The sequence below is a fragment of the Schistocerca cancellata genome, chromosome 8, assembly GCF_023864275.1.
Source record: "Schistocerca cancellata isolate TAMUIC-IGC-003103 chromosome 8, iqSchCanc2.1, whole genome shotgun sequence".
Lineage (NCBI taxonomy): Eukaryota > Metazoa > Arthropoda > Insecta > Orthoptera > Acrididae > Schistocerca > Schistocerca cancellata.
Genome location: NC_064633.1, coordinates 533,735,492 through 533,758,406, shown reverse-complemented (window position 1 = coordinate 533,758,406; position 22,915 = coordinate 533,735,492). Strand labels below are relative to the sequence as shown.

Here is a 22,915-nt window from a genome sequence, read left to right as displayed (position 1 = left end):
CCCTTCGTCTTTTGGAGCGCATAGAAGTGAATGATTTGTGGCCAGGGAATATTTTTTGGTCGGACGAGGCACATTTTACTCTGCACAATGCTGTGAATGCACAGAACTGTCGCATATAGGGTTCTACTCCCTCACATGTTGTCCAGGAACATCCACTGCACTGAGCTTATGTGACAGTGTGGTGTGGTTTCAGAAGCTCCTTCATTTTTGGAACGTTTTTCTACGAGGAGATGGCACCTCGTGGGCCTGTTAGGTGTACAGTGACATCTACATGGTATAAAAACCTTGTTCAACACGTTATTTCAGGTTTAAAGAACGCAGTTGTCTCCAAACCACTATTTTCATGCAATATGACCTTGCCACGGTTCGCGTGGATCCCCCTGTCGGAGGTTCGAGTCCTCCCTCGGACATGGTCGTGTGTGTTGTCCTTACCGTAAGTTAGTTAAAGTTAGATTAAGTAGTGCATAAGCCTAGGGACCGGTGACCCCAGCAGTTTGGTCCTGTAGGAACTTACCACAGATACCCAATTTACCACCATGCAAGATGGGGCGAAACCACTTGTCACTTGCCACATGAAAGACTTGCTTGGAGAAACCTTCGGTAGCGACGGAAATATCTCTAGGTAATTTCAATATACGTTTACTTCCAGATGTACAGCTTAAATCCACGTGACTTGTGGTAGTGTGGATATCTGAAGGATCACGTCTATCAGGCTTCTATCTGGTCTCTTCCTGATCTGAAAGATAGCATACGACGACATATCGCTCTGATTACACAGCATATGTTGCGAGGAGATGTGGACCATGCCACGTTACGGATGCAGCATTTTGCTGAATCGGGAGACCATACTGAACACCTGTTTTAACTTGGGGCCAGGAATATAGGTGTAAGCTATAGGGAAAGTTGAGTAATATGCTATATGTTCAAAAACTAACGGCGAAATATAAGAATGGAATACCAAAAATTGGGATATATCGAACAAACAATTGTAACATCTTTATTATTTTCTCTTACTGTAAGAGTTCATCTTCTTTTAAGAACAGATGATTTATCACTCAACTGAAATAGACAAACCATTTATACCAATAAAAATGTATCTAAATGAGTGGCAGATTGGGAACCAAAAATAAATTCTAGGAAAGAAATCAAAAAATAAACATGGTACACTTTTACCATCTACTGTTCAATATACAACCATAGGACCAAGTGGATATGGAAAAACAACATTAATGATAATTATATTCTAGCATCAGAATGGTTGAATTGGAATAAAATTAATCATTTCTATGATTATTCAAAAGGTTTAGATCTACCAGAATACTCAGAAATTATAAAAAGGCATAAAAATTAAAGATAAACATAACAAAAAATTGCTACTTTTATTGAAAATAATGATGAAATTATTACATTAGCTCAATGTCTAGATAATTCAGTAGTATTATTTCATGACTTCATTCTTGCAAATCAAGATATAGTTAGAGAATATTTTACTAGTTGAAGAAATAAAGGAATAGACTTATTTGGCACAAATATATTCAAAAATACCAAAAGCCAGAGGTAATCTAATTTTTTAAATATTTTCAGAGAAGATGACACAAAGTTAGGTCACATTTATCACGAGTTAGTTTGTGGTGATTTAGTATTTCATGATTTTACAGAAATGTGTTGTAATTGTTTGAATGTTCAGTTTGGTTTTTTATGATAGATATGACTAGAAAATTAAATGAAGGTAAATTCAGAAAAAGAATACAGCATTCATAAATGTTAAACAAGAAGTTTAAACATAAAATATATGTTAAATGAGAATATTAAACATTTAAAAATAATTAATTACTGTGTTTTCATCTCTAATATTTGCAAAATAAGACCCACAAATTGTTAAAAAGGCTAAACAAAATGGAAAGATAGCTGAAGAATTTAAAGAACAATTCAAACTTTGGATAAACAACCAAGAACAGAATATGAAAAATATAAAAAATAACATCAACCTGTTATAGATGCTACTGAACAAGTAAAACAAGGAATCGAAGGATGTATTAAAAGTTATTGAAAAATACAGTGAAGCTGAAAGATAAATTCCAAATCATCATCATGAAGAAGATTTTGGATATTTATCACCAATTAGATGACTACATCACTAGTCTGAAGATGATATTGGCAAATATGACTATACATTAAATGAATCAGAAATACAAGATATATCGAATAAATATGAAAAAGAGAAAAAGGTACTGTTAATAAGTAATAAAGGAGAATCATGTTAAAAAATAATAAGTATATTCATAATCATGATCAAATCATTTTAAAACAATAAAATTAATATTCATTATTTTTTGAGGAACAGTATGAGGTAATAAACTATTTATTTCTTTGTTTCTTGCACGTAAACTATCCATAGCTCTATTAACTAGACCATTTCTTCTCGAATCCTGTTTAAATTTTTCTAACGGAGTTATTTGGCTTTTATACATGTCTTTTAATTCTTTTTTAATGTTATATTCTCCTTGTTTTCAAACTGAAGGTAAAACTTTATATATAATTCATTTTTTGTATTGTTTTGCCTCTTTTTGTGATTTCAGAATTAATGAATAGAGTATTGGATCATTCATAAATAAGGTATTTTTTATGTATTTAGGATAGTGTCCTGGAGACACCTCCTTCATTCAATAGATTAACTACAATATTTTTATCACGTTTATCAACATTTTAATATACCATGTTTACTATCTTTATATTCACAAATTTTTGCAAACTGATTTCCAAAAGATTATGGGTTATTATGATCACATTTATTATTATATATAAGCTTCTTGTTGAGTAGATCTACAATCAACACCATTATATAGAATAAAAGTGTTATTAGATTTTTATTTTTATTATTAAAATGTAGACAATTTCATTTACAAATATATTGCATAATCGAAATTGAATTCCTGTAATTTTTAGGCCTTTTCCCTTCTTCCAAATTGTATTTTATTGAGCTGTTTTTCGAGTACTCTTACGATCATTAATACAAGAACAAACCTCGAATTTTATATTGTTTTGCTTTCTGTTTTAATTTGGCAGCTTTATTCTTCTCCACATCCTTTGGAAATGGTTTTTCTAGTGCTAATCCATAGTTTTTTCTTACATCTACCAGCTTTTAACTGTGATAGTTACAATATTTCTCGGTCTTTAAAATCTTTGCAACAGCCCAAAGTTGTTTTACATTTAGTGCTTCTATTTGCCAATCTTTTGGATACATGTGAGTTTCAGCAAATCAAAATGAATATGTTGTGATATAGCAGTACATTTACGTCTGTAAGAATATCATCTTATGTTTAAATCTTTTGCTATTGCATTAAATTCTAAATATTCGTTTTTTCTAAGTTCTTTACTCAATACTTCATATTTTTGTTTTGGAGAAGCTGTTATAAGTATCTGCTAATTTGCTTAAATTGTCACCCATTTATATTAAACAGTTTTTATTAAAAAGTTGAATTTTTGTGTGTGTAATGAATAACCATCCCTTATTTACAAATAAAAATTTGAATTTTTGTTAAGGCAACGAATTGGCGTACCCCTATTTTTATTTATTTATCTTCGCTCTTTTTAAAATGTTTTATGTATTCTATTGATAACATCACAAATTATAAACTTTTCTTCATCAGGATTAAAACGAATAATTCTACAACCTATTGCTCTTCTGTGAATTTCTGTCTTTCAATTTATTTTGATATATTTGGATCATTGTGATCATTTTTATCACATTCAACTGCTGTTCTGTATAGAGTACTGTGTTTCAAATCTTTCATTTTTAAAACAATTGATTATCATGCTAATGAATTCTTGCTCCTTTGTTTGTGTGCCTAAATTTAATTTTAACTCAAGATCACTAAACAGGTTTTTTATTTCATTTTTTGAAGTAATTGTTCTATGTTTCTGTACTAATGAATTTATTCCTTCTCTATTAATGAAAACTGTATGAGGTTCTATATATTTATCAATACTTGATACTGTTATCAGTTCAATATAATTTTTCTTGTCTTCATTACCTACTTGATGTCTTGTATTTGCAAATTGTAAAAGTTTAGTAACATATTTTCCTTTAAACCATGGATTATCCTTTTAATCGATGATCATAAACACTTGCTTATTATTATGTGTGAGCATGATGTTGATTGGATCTAGATTCGACCCCATTAAGAAGAAAAGGCGTCGATTATAGATTTTTTTGTCTAATAAAATTTTTTTCTATATAAATGGAGCAGGTTCGACAACAACCGAAACAGTGTTGTGTCAAACCCAAATTTTGTAAATATTGTAACAGTGATAAGACAATTGATAATTGTACTTCAGAAAAATACACAAAAGATAGTTATAAAACGAAGTGTAGACAATGTGTAAATGAATACAATGTAAGATACTACAACAGAAAACGAGTTCTTTGTGTATATGGAAAAAATATTTCTAAATATTATTACAAAAATCACTTACAACAGGTGATGAACATTCCAAAATATTTTCGATTAATAATGATGAAAAACAAGCAAATGCAACAAATTAAAAATGTATAGCTTGTCAAGAGATTAAAAAATATAAATAGTTCCTATAAAGATAGCCACAATAACAAATGTAAAAAATGTACTTTGGAATATATGAAAAATAAGAAAAGGGAATTATCTTCTATTAATATTTAAATATATCTTACATAAGGATTCTCATTGGTCGAATTTACAAGGTTATTTTTTTAGAAATCTACTAAATTTTATTTTATATAAATAGGGAGACCAAATAGAGAAATTCACAGTTATTCAGCCTCATGATTGTTTTAAAAGAAATAACTTACAAGGTTATAGTACAGTAAATAAAGCTGATATAATTAAATTTACCAATAGACATTATCTAATGGAAGTTGTAATTGTTTGGAAAAATTAACTTACTACAAAATTGAAAGTGATAGTGAAATTTTTCAAAATAATGAAACTAATCCATTGTAAGGAATGTTTCCATTTTCTACCAATTTGTTTGTGAACTAAGTAAGCAGAACTACTGATAAAATATCATTTTCTTTTGATTTTATTTTATTTGAGAAACTAAGAGCAGAAGAACAGTTCATGATTATCTAGTTGATATTGCATTTGTAACTAGATTACAAACTGTAAATTTTAAAATAACAAACTCAGTTGAACCTAATCATTTCTTGACTGCAGAAAACCGAAAATTATGAAAATTGTAAAAGACAGTTAAAAATATATCACAGATTGAAAGTAACTTTAAAATGTTATTGTGGTTACCAAATGCTGACAAATAGAAATATTATGGAATTCCATTTTCAGATGGAAAACCATAAGGTAACAAATGAAAAAGAATTAACTAAAAAATTTAAGAATGGTAAACAAAGTATTTTATCAAAAAATTCTAACTTTCAAGCACGAGGATCAAGATGGTCATGAAATACAGTTATTTGCTTACAACTAGGAATTAACAGAAATGATACATTGAGAGGATCATCTTACATTGAATTGCCAGATAAAATAGAAAATAAAAAAAGCATGAACACTGTAAAAAAAAGATCAAAAATCTTTCCTGTGCACTATAAAATCTGCATCATATCCTGTATATAAGAATGCAGAAGGAGTTAAAAATATAAAAAGGTTGGTCTGATTTGATTTGAAACTTGAAAGTTTTGTATATCCTTCAGTAGTTGACAATATTCCAAAAATCAAGAATAGAATTAATGTATCTATTAATGTTTATTCATTTGATGAAGACTATCAAGTGTATCCGTTAGAAATTACGAAATTTAAGAGAGGAATATGTAAACACCTCTATTTAAAGAATGAAATTAATTCACATTATTGCTATGTGAAAAATTTATTTAGACTTGTATTGAGCAATATAAATAATCATGCAGAAAATTTGTGATGTACGTTTACCCAATTTCACTAGTAACAAGAAATTAAGTAATCGCGCATCAAGCTGTTTAGTTAACAAACCATTAAAAGTAGAAATTCTGAAGGCAGTTTTACATATTCATTTAAAAAATTGGCAATATACACCAAATGTTCCATTTGTTATTTATGTTGATTATATCTAGAAAATTCATATAAAATGAAATATAAAATACATGGAAAAACCCTTTTGTTTATACAGGGACAAATTGTCGTAAGAAACGTATTGAATGTATAAAACAAGAAAACGAAGAAATTGGAAGAATGTATTCTTCAATTGAAGAAATGAAACCATTAACTCCTGAAGAACAATCAAGATATGCAAGATCGATAAAAATGTACATTGTATAAATGTCATCATTCAACAAAAAATAAAAAGGATTGTTACCTTTATCATTCTAGAGCAAAATTGATAAATTCATAATGTAATAATGGTAATTTACAGTTAAAACATCCTAGTTTAATATCAATTTATTTGAAGAATTTATCTGCATGTGAGTCACATCTGTTTTTAAAAGAACTTTGTTATGTTAAAAAAAAGAAATAGATTTAAAACCAAATAATGAAGATAGATTCATTAGGTTTGGCAGGAAGACAGGAAATTTGAAGATGTGGTTTACTGATATATTCTAATTTATGGCCTAATCACCTAACACGCTTTTTTCAAATTCTAAAAAGGATCAAATGAAAAATATTAAAGAAATTTTCTCACAAGAGTTACTCAATCTAGTGATCAAAAAAGGTCTATATCCATATGATTACATGGATTCTTGGAAAAAGTTTGAAGAGACACAATTTCTAACAAAATAAGAGTTTTATAGTAAACTCCCTGACTATGAAATAAGTGATGAGGAGTATAAACATGCAAAATTAGTTTGGGAAAAATTTAATATTAACAATCTTGGTGAATATCAAGATCCGTATCTTAAAATTGATCTATTGTTATTGTCTGGTGTATTTGAAAATTTTAGATGGACTTGTATAAAAGAATATGATCTTGATCCATCTTCATACTTTACAGCACCAGGTTTTTTCGGGATTCAGTGTTGAGAATGACTAAGCAACTACTTGATTTATTACATGATTATGATATGATTTTAATGGTAGAAAAGGGAATAAGATGAGAAATATCACAGTGTTGTAAGAGAGATGTTAAAGAAAAAACTAAATATATGAGCGATTATGATGCTAAAAAGATATAGAACTTTTTAGTATATTTAGATGTGAATACTTTATATGGCTATGCTTGAGTAATGTTTACCATGTGATGGCTTTTAATGGGATGAGCCAAATAGTTGAGATTGTATAAAATCACTGAAATATCAGATACTCTTAAAATTGGATATATTTTTAAGTAGATTTAGAATGTCCAAAAGAATTACATCACTTACACAAAGATGTACCATTAGCGCCTGAAAATAAAACTGTACCAGGAACTAAAGAAAGGAAATTGTTAACTACAATAGAAAATAAAAATAATTATGTAGTCCACTATAGAAGTCTTGCACAGTTTCTACCATTAGGAAATAAATTAACAAAAGTAATAGAGTTTTAAATTTTAAACAGTCAGATTGGTTGAAGAAGCATACATATTGAAATGTAGAAATGAAACCTAAGGCCAAAAATTATTTTGGAAAATATTTCTATAAATTGATGAAAAAGTTAGTATTTGGTAAAACAATGAAAAATATTACAAATAGCGTGGATATAAAGTTAGTGTCAGATAAAAAAGTGTGATAAACTTATAGCAAAACCAAATCTTAAAAAAAGAACAACATTTAATCAAAATCTTGTTCCTTTTCCTATGGACAAAATAAAAATTACGTTAGTAAACCAATCTATGTTGGAATGAGTATATCTGAGTTATCTAGAGAACTGAGGTATGATTTTCACTATAAAATAATGGAGCCAAAATATGGACAAAATATTGAGTTGCATTATCAAGACACATTCAGTTACATTAACAAAATTAAAACTAAAGATTTTTATAAAGATATGAAAACGATGATTGATTACTTTGGTAGAAGTGATTATCCAACAGATAATATTTAAGGAATTCCACATGTAAATAAGAAAGTTTTAAGAAAGAAAAAGATGATGGGAAATTAATGGAAGAATATTGCAGTTTAAGAGCAAAAATGTATGCTTATAAAGTTGATGATGAATTAGAGAAAAAATTTATAGGAGTTAAGGAATATATTGTTAAAAACAGAATATGTTTAGAAGATCATAAAGGCTGGTTGTTTAACAATAGAGAACAGAACAGAATAATTAATATGATTCTAAGTGAATAACATATAGTCTATACAGTTGAAATAAACAAGAAGGAATTAAGTCCTCATGATGACAAAGGACTTGTTTTGTAAAATGAAATAGATACATTATCATATGGACATTACACACTGTAAAAATCTAATAAAATGTTTTCTATATAAACAGAGACTCTAATCAAGAAGCTCAATAATGCAAGTATCTCAAAAGAGATTTTAAAAAATGAGTTAGAGATAAATGTTTTGTGCAGTATTGCTTGATGTGAATATTTCAAAAAACTAGATACAGAGAAAAATTTGAATGGAGCTTAATAATGAGTTTAAGATTATTTTACCAGATATTCTAAATTAATTACTGATTTGGATTTTCGATTACTTGAAGGAGGACAGATGAAACTGAAATATAGAGGAATGAAGAAACTTAAAAATAAAAAAAATGAAATTCATGACCTGGAATTCATTCTGAAAATTTAAAAAAAATGTTTATTTTCCTATTAAACTTATAATCTTTAAATATACAATACTGAACCGCTAAAGCATTGTGGTGACCGACTGAATGAAAAGAATATTAATGAATTTGATAAACATAAGTATCAAAAACATAGATGTTGTTGGATTTGTAAAGAATGTGTATCTCACTACCAGAAAATTAAGGTTATATCTGAATGTGGTAGAACTGTAAACAAACCTTTTCTTAAAAAACATTTACAAACAACAGCTCATAAAAATCTTGCAGCTGATCAAGAAGAAATAATTAGAATAATTTGAGTTGAGGAAATAATTTCTTACATTTACTATAATTCAGCTCATTTTTTTCTTATTTGCACCATTTATGAAAAATATTACACTTATTTTCTTACATTCACCTTTTTTGAGAAAAAAATTTCATAATAGGTGTACATCATAACAAAAAATATTCATTTTCTTAAGTTTTTCTAAGCAAGTGTAATATGTGTATTTTTAAATGAAAATAAATGCGTAAGCCCTGAAAATTGGACCATAGTAGATGGCAAGTGTAGGTCCTAGGTAATTCTTTTACAAGATAACGAACTTTTGGGCTCTAGAAGCAGGGCTTTACTCATAAGGCTGTTTTATCAAAACAACAGCTATATGGCTGCTGCTCTTCCCGAGTATCAAGACATTATAGGAATACAGAGTGGTCCATGTCCTGCAGCAGGCCTGAAGATGATGATTTGGAGTTCAAGTTAACAGTGATTTGAAAATTGCTCTAGGGGACGCTGATGGCCAATTGCGCCACAAATTGCTGAAGAAGTTGCCATTGTCATGGCTGAGAATCCTAGACAGAACGTACGATCTTCAAGCAGTATACTACTGTGTCATGACTGCTGTTCGGAAAGTTGCAATGGTACCTAAGCAGCACGTCATACGAGCAAACCAGATGCTTTTTTACATGCGGTTACTCATACTTTAGGTACTGGGACTATGCATAGCTCTGTTTCAAAAGAATAGCCCCATGTATTCATAGGGTCAAGCCGCATAGTCTGCTTTCCTGCTTTGCAGTTAATTCGCTGCACGTAATAACCTGTAGCTGTTATCCTGCTGTCAAATAGTCTATGCATTGCCTAGAATTGCGAGTTAATAAGATACACAGAAATGCAAAGTAAAAGTTAAACAAATAATTTAATAACATAGGTTGTTTTGATACAGGCGACAGAGAACTGTTGAATAATACACTCCTGGAAATTGAAATAAGAACACCATGAATTCATTGTCCCAGGAAGGGGAAACTTTATTGACACATTCCTGGGGTCAGATACATCACATGATCACACTGACAGAACCACAGGCACATAGACACAGGCAACAGAGCATGCACAATGTCGGCACTAGTACAGTGTATATCCACCTTTCGCAGCAATGCAGGCTGCTATTCTCCCATGGAGACGATCGTAGAGATGCTGGATGTAGTCCTGTGGAACGGCTTGCCATGCCATTTCCACCTGGCGCCTCAGTTGGACCAGCGTTCGTGCTGGACGTGCAGACCGCGTGAGACGACGCTTCATCCAGTCCCAAACATGCTCAATGGGGGACAGATCCGGAGATCTTGCTGGCCAGGGTAGTTGACTTACACCTTCTAGAGCACATTGGGTGGCACGGGATACATGCGGACGTGCATTGTCCTGTTGGAACAGCAAGTTCCCTTGCCGGTCTAGGAATGGTAGAACGATGGGTTCGATGACGGTTTGGATGTACCGTGCACTATTCAGTGTCCCCTCGACGATCACCAGTGGTGTACGGCCAGTGTAGGAGATCGCTCCCCACACCATGATGCCGGGTGTTGGCCCTGTGTGCCTCGGTCGTATGCAGTCCTGATTGTGGCGCTCACCTGCACGGCGCCAAACACGCATACGACCATCATTGGCACCAAGGCAGAAGCGACTCTCATCGCTGAAGACGACACGTCTCCATTCGTCCCTCCATTCACGCCTGTCGCGACACCACTGGAGGCGGGCTGCACGATGTTGGGGCGTGAGCGGAAGACGGCCTAACGGTGTGCGGGACCGTAGCCCAGCTTCATGGAGACGGTTGCGAATGGTCCTCGCCGATACCCCAGGAGCAACAGTGTCCCTAATTTGCTGGGAAGTGGCGGTGCGGTCCCCTACGGCACTGCGTAGGATCCTACGGTCTTGGCGTGCATCCGTGCGTCGCTGCGGTCCGGTCCCAGGTCGACGGGCACGTGCACCTTCCGCCGACCACTGGCGACAACATCGATGTACTGTGGAGACCTCACGCCCCACGTGTTGAGCAATTCGGCGGTACGTGCACCCGGCCTCCCGCATGCCCACTATACGCCCTCGCTCAAAGTCCGTCAACTGCACATACGGTTCACGTCCACGCTGTCGCGGCATGCTACCAGTGTTAAAGACTGCGATGGAGCTCCGTATGCCACGGCAAACTGGCTGACACTGACGGCGGCGGTGCACAAATGCTGCGCAGCTAGCGCCATTCGACGGCCAACACCGCGGTTCCTGGTGTGTCCGCTGTGCCGTGCGTGTGATCATTGCTTGTACAGCCCTCTCGCAGTGTCCGGAGCAAGTATGGTGGGTCTGACACACCGGTGTCAATGTGTTCTTTTTTCCATTTCCAGGAGTGTATTTATTCAAGAAAGGGCATCTCAAATAAACGGGAAATGGTCCTACGATATTCAATTAAAATAGAGACACAAAATGCCCTTATCAAATGCAGTAAAGTTACGTCGTGAGCGTTACGAGAATCGTAGCAAAATCCCCAAATTAAACAGTCATCAAAGATACACAAAAACTAAATTCTTTTCGTGATCACAGTATAAGAAATATTTGTCAGCTCAGAACAGTTCATGGTTGAACATGATGATTCACAAATTAACATAAGCAATACAAAGAGTGTATTGTATTGTATTGTATGGAACTGAGGACCTAGAAACGACCTGCAGTGGTACTCAACCCCACAACAGCAGTCCACCCACCCCACCGCCACCCCACACCGAACCCAGGGTTACTGTGCAATTCAGCCCACAGTGCTGAGACTTAGAACTACTTAAACCTAACTAACCTAAGGACACCACACACATCGATGCCTGAGGCAGGATTCGAACCTGCGACCGTAGCAGCAGCGCGGTTCCGGGCTGAAGCGCCTAGAACCGCTCGGTCGCAGCGGCCGGCACTGCACTTGAACTATGCCCTATTACTGACCTACAAAACTGGAAATGACTGAGTTCTGCAGTCATGCAAGGGAGATTATTTATGAACGCTTTTAACTTTTCGACACCGAGCTCACAACCTTCTTGATTGCAGATGATCACTCTCTCCTGACTAGATAGAGTCAACACTTTACAGGATCCACAATGTTCCTCCTCCATCCGGGAGGGCGTTGGCCGACGCCCAAAGTTTGCAATCTCCAACAGGCTCCACAAAATTGTTTTGTTGTTGTGGCATTTCAGACAACTAGCCCTAAAGGTGCAGATCATGTTTTTCCCTCAATCACTTTCTACTTCTGCCAATAGCACTCGTATGAAAGTGTTATTTCCTATTACAACTTTGTTCTCTAACAAGTGTTTGACAAGACCAGGTATACTGGGAAAGTGCCTGTGAAAGTACCAGCTCTGACCACAAGGCACTTTAGATAGATTAAGAAATGACCAAGTCAGAAGCTACAGGCTGGTCAAAGCCTCTCTCCACCGGATGCCAGTTTTGACATTCCCAACACCAAAGAGGACACCATGGTACGGCTGCAAGATAATATTTACACAGTGCGAAACTGCCATGATGTCTTTAATGGCAACTCAGATGTATGATGTAAATGTAAATAAGTTTCCTTTAATTTACATCTATGGTCACAATCTGCTCTGTTTAACAGATTACCGGTTTCGGTCTTTAATGACCATCATCAGATCTGCCTCATAAAAACAAAGTCCTGATGATGGTCATTAAAGACCGAAACCGGTAATCTGTTAAACAGTAAAGATTGTGACCATAAACGTAAATTAAAAGAAACTTATTACATATACGGGCCACTGTGTTTTTTTTTCGCGACGATGTCGCAGCTTGGTAAATGTAAATATCGTATGACTAGGGCCTCCCGTCGAGTAGACCATTCGCCGGGTACAAGTCTTTCAATTTGACGCCAGTTCGGCGACTTGCGCGTCGATGGGGATGAAATGATGATGATTAGGAGAACACAACACCCGTTCCCTGAGAGGAGAGAATCTCCGACCCAGCCGGGAATCGAACCCGGGCCCTTAGGATTGACAGTCTGTCGCGCTGCCCACTCAGCTACCAGGCGTGGACGGACGGATGTATGATCACCATAGCATAATACTGCCTGCACCAGCTTGCAAAGAAACATGATTCCGATCAAGCCAAACGTCTCCATTAATCCATAGTCCAATCTCAATTAACTCGTGTCCACTGCAATAATGCAATCGTAATTGATAGTGTCATCGCGTCAACGTTGGAATATGCAGTAGTCTTCAACTCTGGAACCACATATTCAAAGTACGCCGAATGGAGTGCTTTGAAACACTTGTAACTGCACCTGCATTGTACTTTGTCGTCAGATCTCCCACAGATCGCCGCCTATTCTGCTTTACAGAACGGCCAAACACCCTGTCTCTGATGAGATGTGGACGTCTGACATCTTGTCCCCTACACGTCGTTTCACCGTCCTTCAACCAGTTACCTCACATATTCACCACAGGAACACGCAAACAGACGACAAGTTTTGCTGTTTCAGAGATACTCTTTCCCAATCGCTGGCCCACAGTAAACTGCTCTTTGCCGAAGTCACATCAGTGAATTCCTCCATTTGTGGCCCATGTCACTAGATGAATTCCGTATTCGTTTCTACTTAGATTTCACCCTTTCCTTACCATGCCACATGCTTCCAGTCTCAAGAGGCAGCATTCAGTCCCTCAGTGGGCAGTGGTCATCATGTTTCGGCTCATCAGTGGGTCCTCTCATTTCTTCTTATAGTCCCTACTGGAGATTACCCTGGTCAATATTCGAACCTCTTTTCCGCATTTTCCCACTACGTTGTATGAGTGGTTCACAGCCAGCAGTGCATGCTTTGGAATACCCTCCACAGCCTTAACGATGACGTGTCGACTTGTGGGCAGGTGTTCGAGCCGCTGGGCGTGCCGGACACGGTCGAGTTCCTCTCGCAGTCGGGGTGCCCCGCGGACGCCATGGAGGAGGCTGACCAGCGCCTCTTCAAGGTCGACCTAGAGACGGTGTCGCTGGCGGAGGTTGTCACACAGGCCAAGGAACTGCACGTGCCCATCATCTTCGAGTAAGTATGTGTGGCTTTGCAATTAAAATAGTTCCGCTGACTTTCTATATTGAAATCAAGGAGGACTGTTTCGCTGAGGCAGAAAAAGACCTGCTAGATATGGGTATAACACGAAAGGATAACCCTAAACATACTCAACAGAAAGAAGAATTTCCAAGATTATTTTGCTTTCCAAAAAAAGCTACAACCAAAACTAGCAAAACGTGGACTGAAAAGAGCGCTATCGACAGGAGATCTCGAGGTGATTCCATATTTCTATATTTCCAGAAGGCTTTTGACATCGTTGTCAGCGTCTATAGCTAAGGAAGTATAGATGACTGCCAGGCAGACAACCCACGCTCGATTCCCGATAGAGCGAAGGATTTTTTCATTGGTGGGAGGACTCGCAGGGGGTGTATTGAGCCTTGCGATGCCAGCTGACGAGCTACGTGACTGAGAAGTAGCGGCTCTCCGGTCTAGAAAGTCGGGAAAATGACCGGGAGAGTGGCGTGCTGATCACATGCTTCTCCATGCATCCGTAAGGCAGACAACATACGGTATACCTTGGGCTCTTGGTCCTTCACGGCCTGTACAAGGATTTCGTTTTTTTTTTTCCGCTCCTGACAAGTGGCTTCTAATCAAACTCCATGCCTGTGGAGTATCGTGTTGGTTATACGATCGGATTTGTGAGTTCCTGTAAGAAAAGTCACATTGACCTCGGTACCACAGAAGAAGACACGAAGTTATTTCAAGTTTTACTTGCTTTGCTCCTACACAAAAGCCAAAATGCATATGAAACACCTTTACTGGATTGATAAATGCAATGTCAGGGTGGTCACAGAAAACTGCAGTGCTAGACTTTGAAATCACTATTATGAAAACTATGGAAACAGTATTCCCTTATGCATTTCTTTCCGGTAGCAATTTTCACTTCAACCAACGCCTGTGGGAAAAAAATACAAGAACTGAGATCAACGGAGGAATATAGGGATAGAGAAGAAGTATGACTGTCTTGCCACTTTTGTGCCGCAGCGGCACAGGTTCCTCCAAACAGTGGCGATGAATGACGGGATGTCATCTAGTGAAACTTAAGTGATATCTGTAGGGACCAAGGAAGTGTTATAGGCCTTGTGCTGTACATAATCCACATAAACAGCCATAATCTGAACAGCCATCTTGGGTTGTTTGCAGATGATACCATCGTTTACTATATAGTACACTACATAAAAGAGCAAAGCGAAGTGCAAAATGATCTACATAAGATGTTTACATCACACGAGAAATGGCAATGCAAAAAATGTGAGATCATTCACATGAGTACTAAATAAATTCTGTTAAATTTCGGTTACACGATAAATCACACAAATTTAATATTCAACTAAAAACCTAGGAATTATAATCACGAACAATACTGTAGAACATCCTCAATACAGTACTTTTCTTTTATATACTCTAAGGCAAAAAAAAAACGACGCAGCACGAAAGAACTATGCAAAGAGGGCCCAAAGTGATATTCTAACAGGTATCGACGGAAAATACAAAACTGTAAACTTTGGCGGCCGATGGGTGAACGTGTTAAGATGCAGCTCAGTTACACCACTCAGCTGGCAAGGGTGGTAAACAGGGGACATGTCGGTACTAAGGCGTCATCATTCCGTGTACTCAGTTGGACAGTAACTACACCTCGCAACCAGGAGCTTGAACAATATACGCAGAGGAAAGGCCGCTGGACCTGATGGGATACCAGTTCGATTTACACAGAGTACGCGAAGGTACTTGCCTCCCTTCTTGCAGCGGTGTACCGTAGGTCTCTAGAAGAGCGTAGCGTTCCAAAAGATTGGAAAACGGCACAGGTCATCCCCGTTTTCAAGAAGGGACGTCTAACAGATGTGCAAAACATTAGACCTATATCTCTAACGTCGATCAGTTGTAGAATTTTGGAACACGTATTATGTTCGAGTATAATGACTTTTCTGGAGACTAAAAATCTACTCTGTAGGAATCAGCATGGGTTTCGAAAAAGACGGTCATGTGAAACTCAGCTCGCGCTATTCGTCCACGAGACTCAGAGGGCCATAGACACGGGTTCACAGGTAGATGCCGTGTTTCTTGACTTCCGCAAGGCGTTCGATACAGTTCCCCACAGTCGTTTAATGAACAAAGCAAGAGCATATGGACTATCAGACCAATTGTGTGATTGGATTGAAGAATTCCTAGATAACAGAACGCAGCATGTCATTCTCAATGGAGAGAAGTCCGAAGTAAGAGCGATTTCAGGTGTGCCTCAGGGGAGTGTCGTAGGACCGTTGCTATTCACAATATATATAAATGACCTTGTGGTAACATTGGAAGTTCACTGAGGCTTTTTGCGGATGATGCGGTAGTATATCGAGAGGTTGTAACAACGGAAAATTGTATTGAAATGCAGGAGGATCTGCAACGAATTGACGCATGGTGCAGGGAATGGCAATTGAATCTCAATGTAGACAAGTGTAATGTGCTGCGAATACATAGAAAGAAAGATTCTTTATCATTTAGCTACAATATAGCAGGTCAGCAACTGGAAGCAGTTAATTCCATAAATTATCTGCGAGTAGGTATTAGGAGTGATTTAAAATGGAACGACCATATAAAATTAATCGTCGGTAAAGCAGGTGCCAGACTGAGATTCATTGGAAGAATCCTAAGGAAATGCAATCCGAAAACAAAGGAAGTATATTACAGTACACTTGTTTGCTCACTGCTTGAATACTGCTCACCTGTGTGGGATCCGTACCAGATAGAGTTCATAGGAGAGACAGATAAGATCCAACGGAGAGCAGCGCGCTTCGTTACAGGACCATTTAGTAATCGCGAAAGCGTTACTGAGATGATAGACAAACTCCAGTGGAAGACTCTGCAAGAGAGACGCTCAGTAGCTCGGTTCGGGATTTTGTTGAAGTTTCGAGAACATTCCTTCGCCGAGGAGTCAAGCAGTATATTGCTTCCTGCTACGTATATCTCGCGAAGAGACCGTAGGATAAAATCAGAGAGATTAGAGCCTACACAGAGGCATACCGACAATCCTTCTTTCCACGAACAATACGAGACTGGAATAGAAGGGGGCACCGATAGAGGTACTCAAAGTACCCTCCACCACACACCGTCGGGTGGCTTGCGGAGTATGGATGTAGGTGCGGATGTCAGCATTGGAGGGAGGACGTGTAGTTGGGCCCAAAGAAACCGGTTGGAGTAATCGACAAATCGCTTGACGATTGAATAGGAGTGATGCCACTATTCGACGATATTGACACAAATGGGTGAACCACAGCCGAACACAGCTTCAACTTGGAAGCAGTGGACCAGAGAGAAGACAAAACTTGAGAACCGAGGAATCGTCCGAGAGGCACTCAGAGCCCCGAATTCATCATTATCAGCGACCCGACTTGCAAATGGTGCTTCAGCGACCACAATGGCTCACGGAAAGAGGCTGAACTCCCGGCGCCCCTTGCGACCACTACCATTGACCTCTGTACACCGACAGGCTCGTTTGCAGTGGTATCGGGCACATTTAACCTGGAATCTAATTGACTGGAGTATAACTGTCTCCAGTGAAGAGTCCTGCTTGGAACTGAGCCCCAATGAACAGCGAAGATGTGTCTGGAGACGACCCAGATACCAGTGGGATACCAACTCGACTGTCAACCGCCATACGCTCCGACAACTAGGAGAGATGGTCTGGGGTGCTGTTTCTTTTCTTAGCAGGACCTGTTTGGCTGTCATTTGCGGCACTCTTACAACACAGCGGTACATCGACGACATTTTACTCCCAGTTTTGTTGCCCTTCATGGTAAGCCATCCTTGGCTTACATTTCACCAAGATAATGCACGCCCGCATATGGCGAGAGATTCTGTTACTTGTCTTCGTGCTTGTAGAACCCTATTGGCCAGCAAGGTCGCCGGATCTCTCCTCCAATGAGAACGTTTGGAGTGTTATAGGCAGGACCCTCCAACCAGCTCGGCATTTTGACGAGCTAAAGTGTCAGCTGGACAAACTTTGGCATGATATTCCCCAGGAGGATATCCAACAACTATACCAAGCCGAATAACTGCTTCCGTAAGGGCCAGAATGGACAACATGTTACTGACATCCTCAATTTGTGTAGCTCCTCCTGTTGAAAAAAACATCCAATTTTTCTGAAATGGTGACCATTTGTTTGTGTGTGTCCGTACATCACGTCTATCGCTTTCCGTCCGATTTGGATAACTCCTTAGTGGTGCAATGTTTTGTTTTATTTTCTTTATTTTTTACTTCATTTTCTTTTTGTCTTACACTGTATTTAGGAATAACTTACCCTAGAACTGTCACTCATTAAAAGAAAGGCCACTTACGTTGCGATGAGATCTTTTCACGAATTTTCAGTCATCAACTTGCTTCTCCGAATGCCAAAACTTTTTTTTTTGCCTCCCACCTACGTACGGAGAAATGGCCATCGTAATAAAATAAGAGAAATCAAAGGTCGCACGAAAAGATTTAGGTGTTCATATTTCTCATGTCCTATTCCAGAATGAAACGATCGATACATACTTGGTGAGAATGAGGTCTTTCCCTAATTACAGAAATTTATTCCTAAGCCTCTATGATGCATACAGCAATGCGGATTGTTGCAAATATCAGAAGGCCTTTTGTGGATACGTTTCCCCGTGTGCTCTGCTTATTGTCCTTAGAACGTCTACGCAAAACTTAATTTCTCTCCATGTCTTTGACAATATCTCTTTCGTCATCGGCTCACAGCATCTCGTGCTGTTGGAGTCTGCACATCAGGAACTGGCGAACTGAATACTTTATCCTTAACGCAACACCACAAAGAAAGTCAGGAGAAGTTATGTCTGCTGAACGCAGTGGCCATGATGTTGTATGGTCCGCAAAAGTTTCATCCATGAACTGAGGAAAGCCGGCCGGTGTGACCGAGCGGTTCTAGGCGCTTCAGTCTGGAACCGGGCGACCGCTACGGTCGCAGGTTCGAATCCTGCCTCGGGCATAGATGTGTGTGCTGTCCTTAGGTTAGTTAGGTTTAATTAGTTCTAGGCGACTAATGACCTCAGAAGTTAAGTCGCATAGTGCTCAGAGCCATTTGAACCATTTTTGAACTGAGGAACAAATAATACCCAGTGTGGCGGTGCACCATCTTGTTGATACACCACCCACTGTTGAAATTCTTCAGCTACAGGCATCCTTTAAGGTCATACACGTTTTCTGACACCATATGCCCGTCTCTGTCCACATCCAGTCTCAAACCGCTGTGAAGCGCATGGAAGAGACTGCTGGCCATTTTACCGCATATTAGTGTTCCTCCATGTTCCATTCGGGTATTTAAGGCGCAAAGAATAACATGCTTTAATGCCTCTAATCTTACCTTTCCGGTCCTTACTGGAGAGTTACGTATGAGGCAGTAGTGCATTCCTAGCTTTCTCACTCAGTACCGGTTGTTGAAACTGTAAGCAGGCGTTCGTGGCATAGTTGGCGTCTGTTCAAATAAAATGGCTCTGAGCACTATGGGTCTTAACATCTGAGGTCATCAGTCCCCTAGAACGTAGAACTACTTAAACCTAACCAACTTAAGGACATCACACACATCCATGCCCGAAGGCAGGATTCGAACATGCGACCGCAGCGGTCGCGCGGTTCCAGACTGACGCGCCTAGAACCGCTCGGCCACACCGGTCGGCAGTTGGCGTCTGTGTTCGACTATCTGCCAGTTAACGTTCTACAGAATTTCCATGATTCTCTCCCGTGTGCCATTAGTGAGCCCCGTGCTAGATCTACTTCCCTCACACTAGAACAATATTCTAGGATGCACCGCTCGAGTACTTTGTAACCAATCTCGTTTGTAGACTAAGTGTATTTTCGCAGTATTCTACCAATTATTCCAATTTCTCGCCTGCTTTATTTACGATTAAGCTTATGTGATTGCTCCCTTTCACATACCCACAAACTGTTACACTGAGGCATTTGTACACTACTGGCCATTAAATTTGCTACACCAAGAAGAAATGCAGATGATAAACGGGTATTCATTGGACAAATATATTATACTAGAACTGACATGTGATTACATTTTCACGCAATTTGGGTGCATACATCCTGAGAAATCAGTACCCAGAACAACCACCTCTGGCCGTAATAACGGTCTTAATACGCCTGGGCATTGAGTCAAACAGAGCTTGGATGGCGTGTACAGGTACAGCTGCTCATGCAGCTTCAACACGACACCACAGTTCAGCAAGAATAGTGACTGGCGTATTGTGACGAGCCGTTGCTCGGCCAACATTGACCAGACGTTTCCAGTTGGTGAGAGATCTGGAGAATGTGTTGGCCAGGGCAGCAGTCGAACATTTTCTGTATCCAGAAAGGCCCGTACAGGACGTGCAACATACGGTCGTGCATTATCCTGCGGAAATGTACGGTTTCGCAGGGATCGAATGAAGGGTAGAGCCACGGGTCGTAACACCTCTGAAATGTAACGTCCACTATTCAAAGGGTAGTCAATGCGAATAAGAGGTGACCGAGACGTGTAACCAATGGCACGCCATACCATCACGCCGGGTGATACGCCAGTATGGCGATGACAAATACACGCTTCCAATGTGCGTTCACCGTGATGTCGTCAAACACGGATGTGACCATCAGGATGCTGTAAACAGAACCTGGAGTCATCCGAAAAAATGACGTTTTGCCATTTGTGCACCCAGGTTCGTCGTTGAGTACACCATCGCAGGCGCTCCCACCATGAAAAAATGTTTAATAAAGGTTTGCTGTACAAATTGCTTACATGCCGTGTATCTCCTATGGATAGTCTACAGATGCAGCAAGGTTTAGGAGAAGACAGAAGTATGAACAGTAGTGTTTAATTTTCGATCAATGAGTAGGTCGTTAAAGGAGAAATGTTTGAGAGATTCTAATGCAAATTTTGATAGCCGCGGCCTGACGAAAATCTTCATAGTATGTTCGGAATAACGACCTGCACCAAATTAAGCCCGATAAGAGTGTCACAACTGTAGGTGAGTGTCTGTTAGGTCAGTACGTCCATTCAACATATCTCATACATATGACACACATCAAAAAACGTTTTGCATCACCTCGGTTCCGAGAGTTCCTGAACCTGTACAGAAAATTGGAATAGAGATCAACATAAACATCATTTGCGCCCTTTTCAGTGCTCATGAAAACCACACATTGCATGTTGTACCACCATACAGCGAGACCTTCAGAGGTGGTGGTCCAAACTGCTGCACACATCGGTACCTCTAATACCCAGTAGCAAGTCCTCTTGCATTGATGCATGCCTGTATTCGTCGTGGCATACTACCCACAAGTTCATCAAGGCATTCTTGGTCCAGATTGTCCCCCTCCTCAACGGCGATTCGGCGTAGGTAACCCAGAGTGGTTGGTGGGTCACGTTGTCCATAAACAGCCCTTTTCAACCTATCCCAGGCATGTTCTATAGGGTTCATGTCTGGAGAACATGCTGGCCACTATAGTCGAGCGATGTCGTTATCCTGAAGGAAGTCATTCACAAGACGTGCACGATGGGGTCGCGAATTATCGTCCATGAAGACGAATGCCTCGCCAGTATGCTGCCGATATGGCTGCACTATCGGTCGGAGGATGGCATTCACGTATCGCACAGCCATTATGGCGCCTTCCATCACCAGCAGCGGTGTACGTCGACTCTACGTAATGCCACCCCAAAATAGCAGGGAACCTCCACCTTGCTGCACTCGCTGGAAAGTGTGTCTAAGGCATATGCGACACTCATCGGTGAAGGGAACGTAATGCCAATCCTGAGCGGTCCATTCGACATGTTCTTGGGCCCATCTGTGCCGCGCTGCATGGTGTCGTGGTTGCAAAGATGGACCTCACCATGGACGTCGGGAGTGAAGTTGCGCATCATGCAGCCTATTGTGCACAGTTTGACTCGTAACACGACGTCCTGTGGCTGCACGAAAAGAATTATTCAACATGTTGGTTTTGCTTTCAGGTTTACTCCGAGCCACAATCCGTAGATAGCGGTCATCCAGTGCAGTAGTAGACCTTAGGTGGCCGTAGCGAGGCATGTCATCGACAGTTCCTGTCTCTCTGTATCTCCTCCATGTCCAAACAACATTGCTTTGGTTCACTCCGAGACGCCTGGACACTTCCCTTGCTGATTGCCCGTCCTGACACAAAGTAACAATGCGGACGCGATCGACCCGCGGTGTTGACTGTCTAGGCATGGTTGAACGACAGACAACACGAGCCGTGTGCCTCCTTCCTGGGGGAATGACTGGAACTGATCAGCTGTCAGACCCCCTCCTTCTAATAGACGCTGCTCATGCATGGTTGTTTACATCTTTGGGCGGGTGTAGTGACAACCCTGAACAGTCAAAGGGGCTGTGTCTGTGATACAATATCCACAGTCAACGCCTCTCTTCAGGAGTTCTGGGAACCGGAGTGACGCAAAACTTTTTTGATGTGCGTACTTACGGAATACTCTTCCAGATATTCCGTAGAAAATGCCCTCTTTATGAGAAGAAGCGTGTGACTTATTGGTAAAACGGCTACTAGATATAAGCTCCAGTCGTATTAACAGAGATGGGGTGAAGTATAATGTGGCGGACAGGCACAGAGAAAGGCTGCTACTACAGCTCGCACTTTCGCCCTTTTGGATTTTTATTCCTGGAGACACCAGGGAATCAGTTTATGTACCAGAATTTCAAATGTTGGAGCAGGGACACTTTCCATATTGTCGTGGGGACATAGCTTTGGACAAAATTTAGAAGAATTTTAAATGTTGCGACTGTACATCATAATGCGAGTTCATGCATGTCTAAAAGCAACAGGAGATTCTGACTGTTTCGTATATAAGGGCTGCTCAAAAAGTTTCATTTGAGGGCGTTGCTGGAGCGTATATGCAACGTTGAGCG

At 39.2% G+C, this 22,915-nt stretch overlaps 1 protein-coding gene across 1 annotated transcript in view; it reads left to right on the top strand.

Moving 5' to 3' along the window:
* LOC126094546 (galactoside alpha-(1,2)-fucosyltransferase 2-like) overlaps nt 1–22,915 on the top strand; it is an 88,528-nt gene that overhangs the window by 22,717 nt on the left and 42,896 nt on the right. Inside the window, exon 3 of the mRNA XM_049908979.1 lies at nt 13,818–13,990. Coding sequence (XP_049764936.1) covers nt 13,818–13,990 — 173 coding nt within the window. The remainder of the gene's footprint in view (nt 1–13,817; nt 13,991–22,915) is intronic.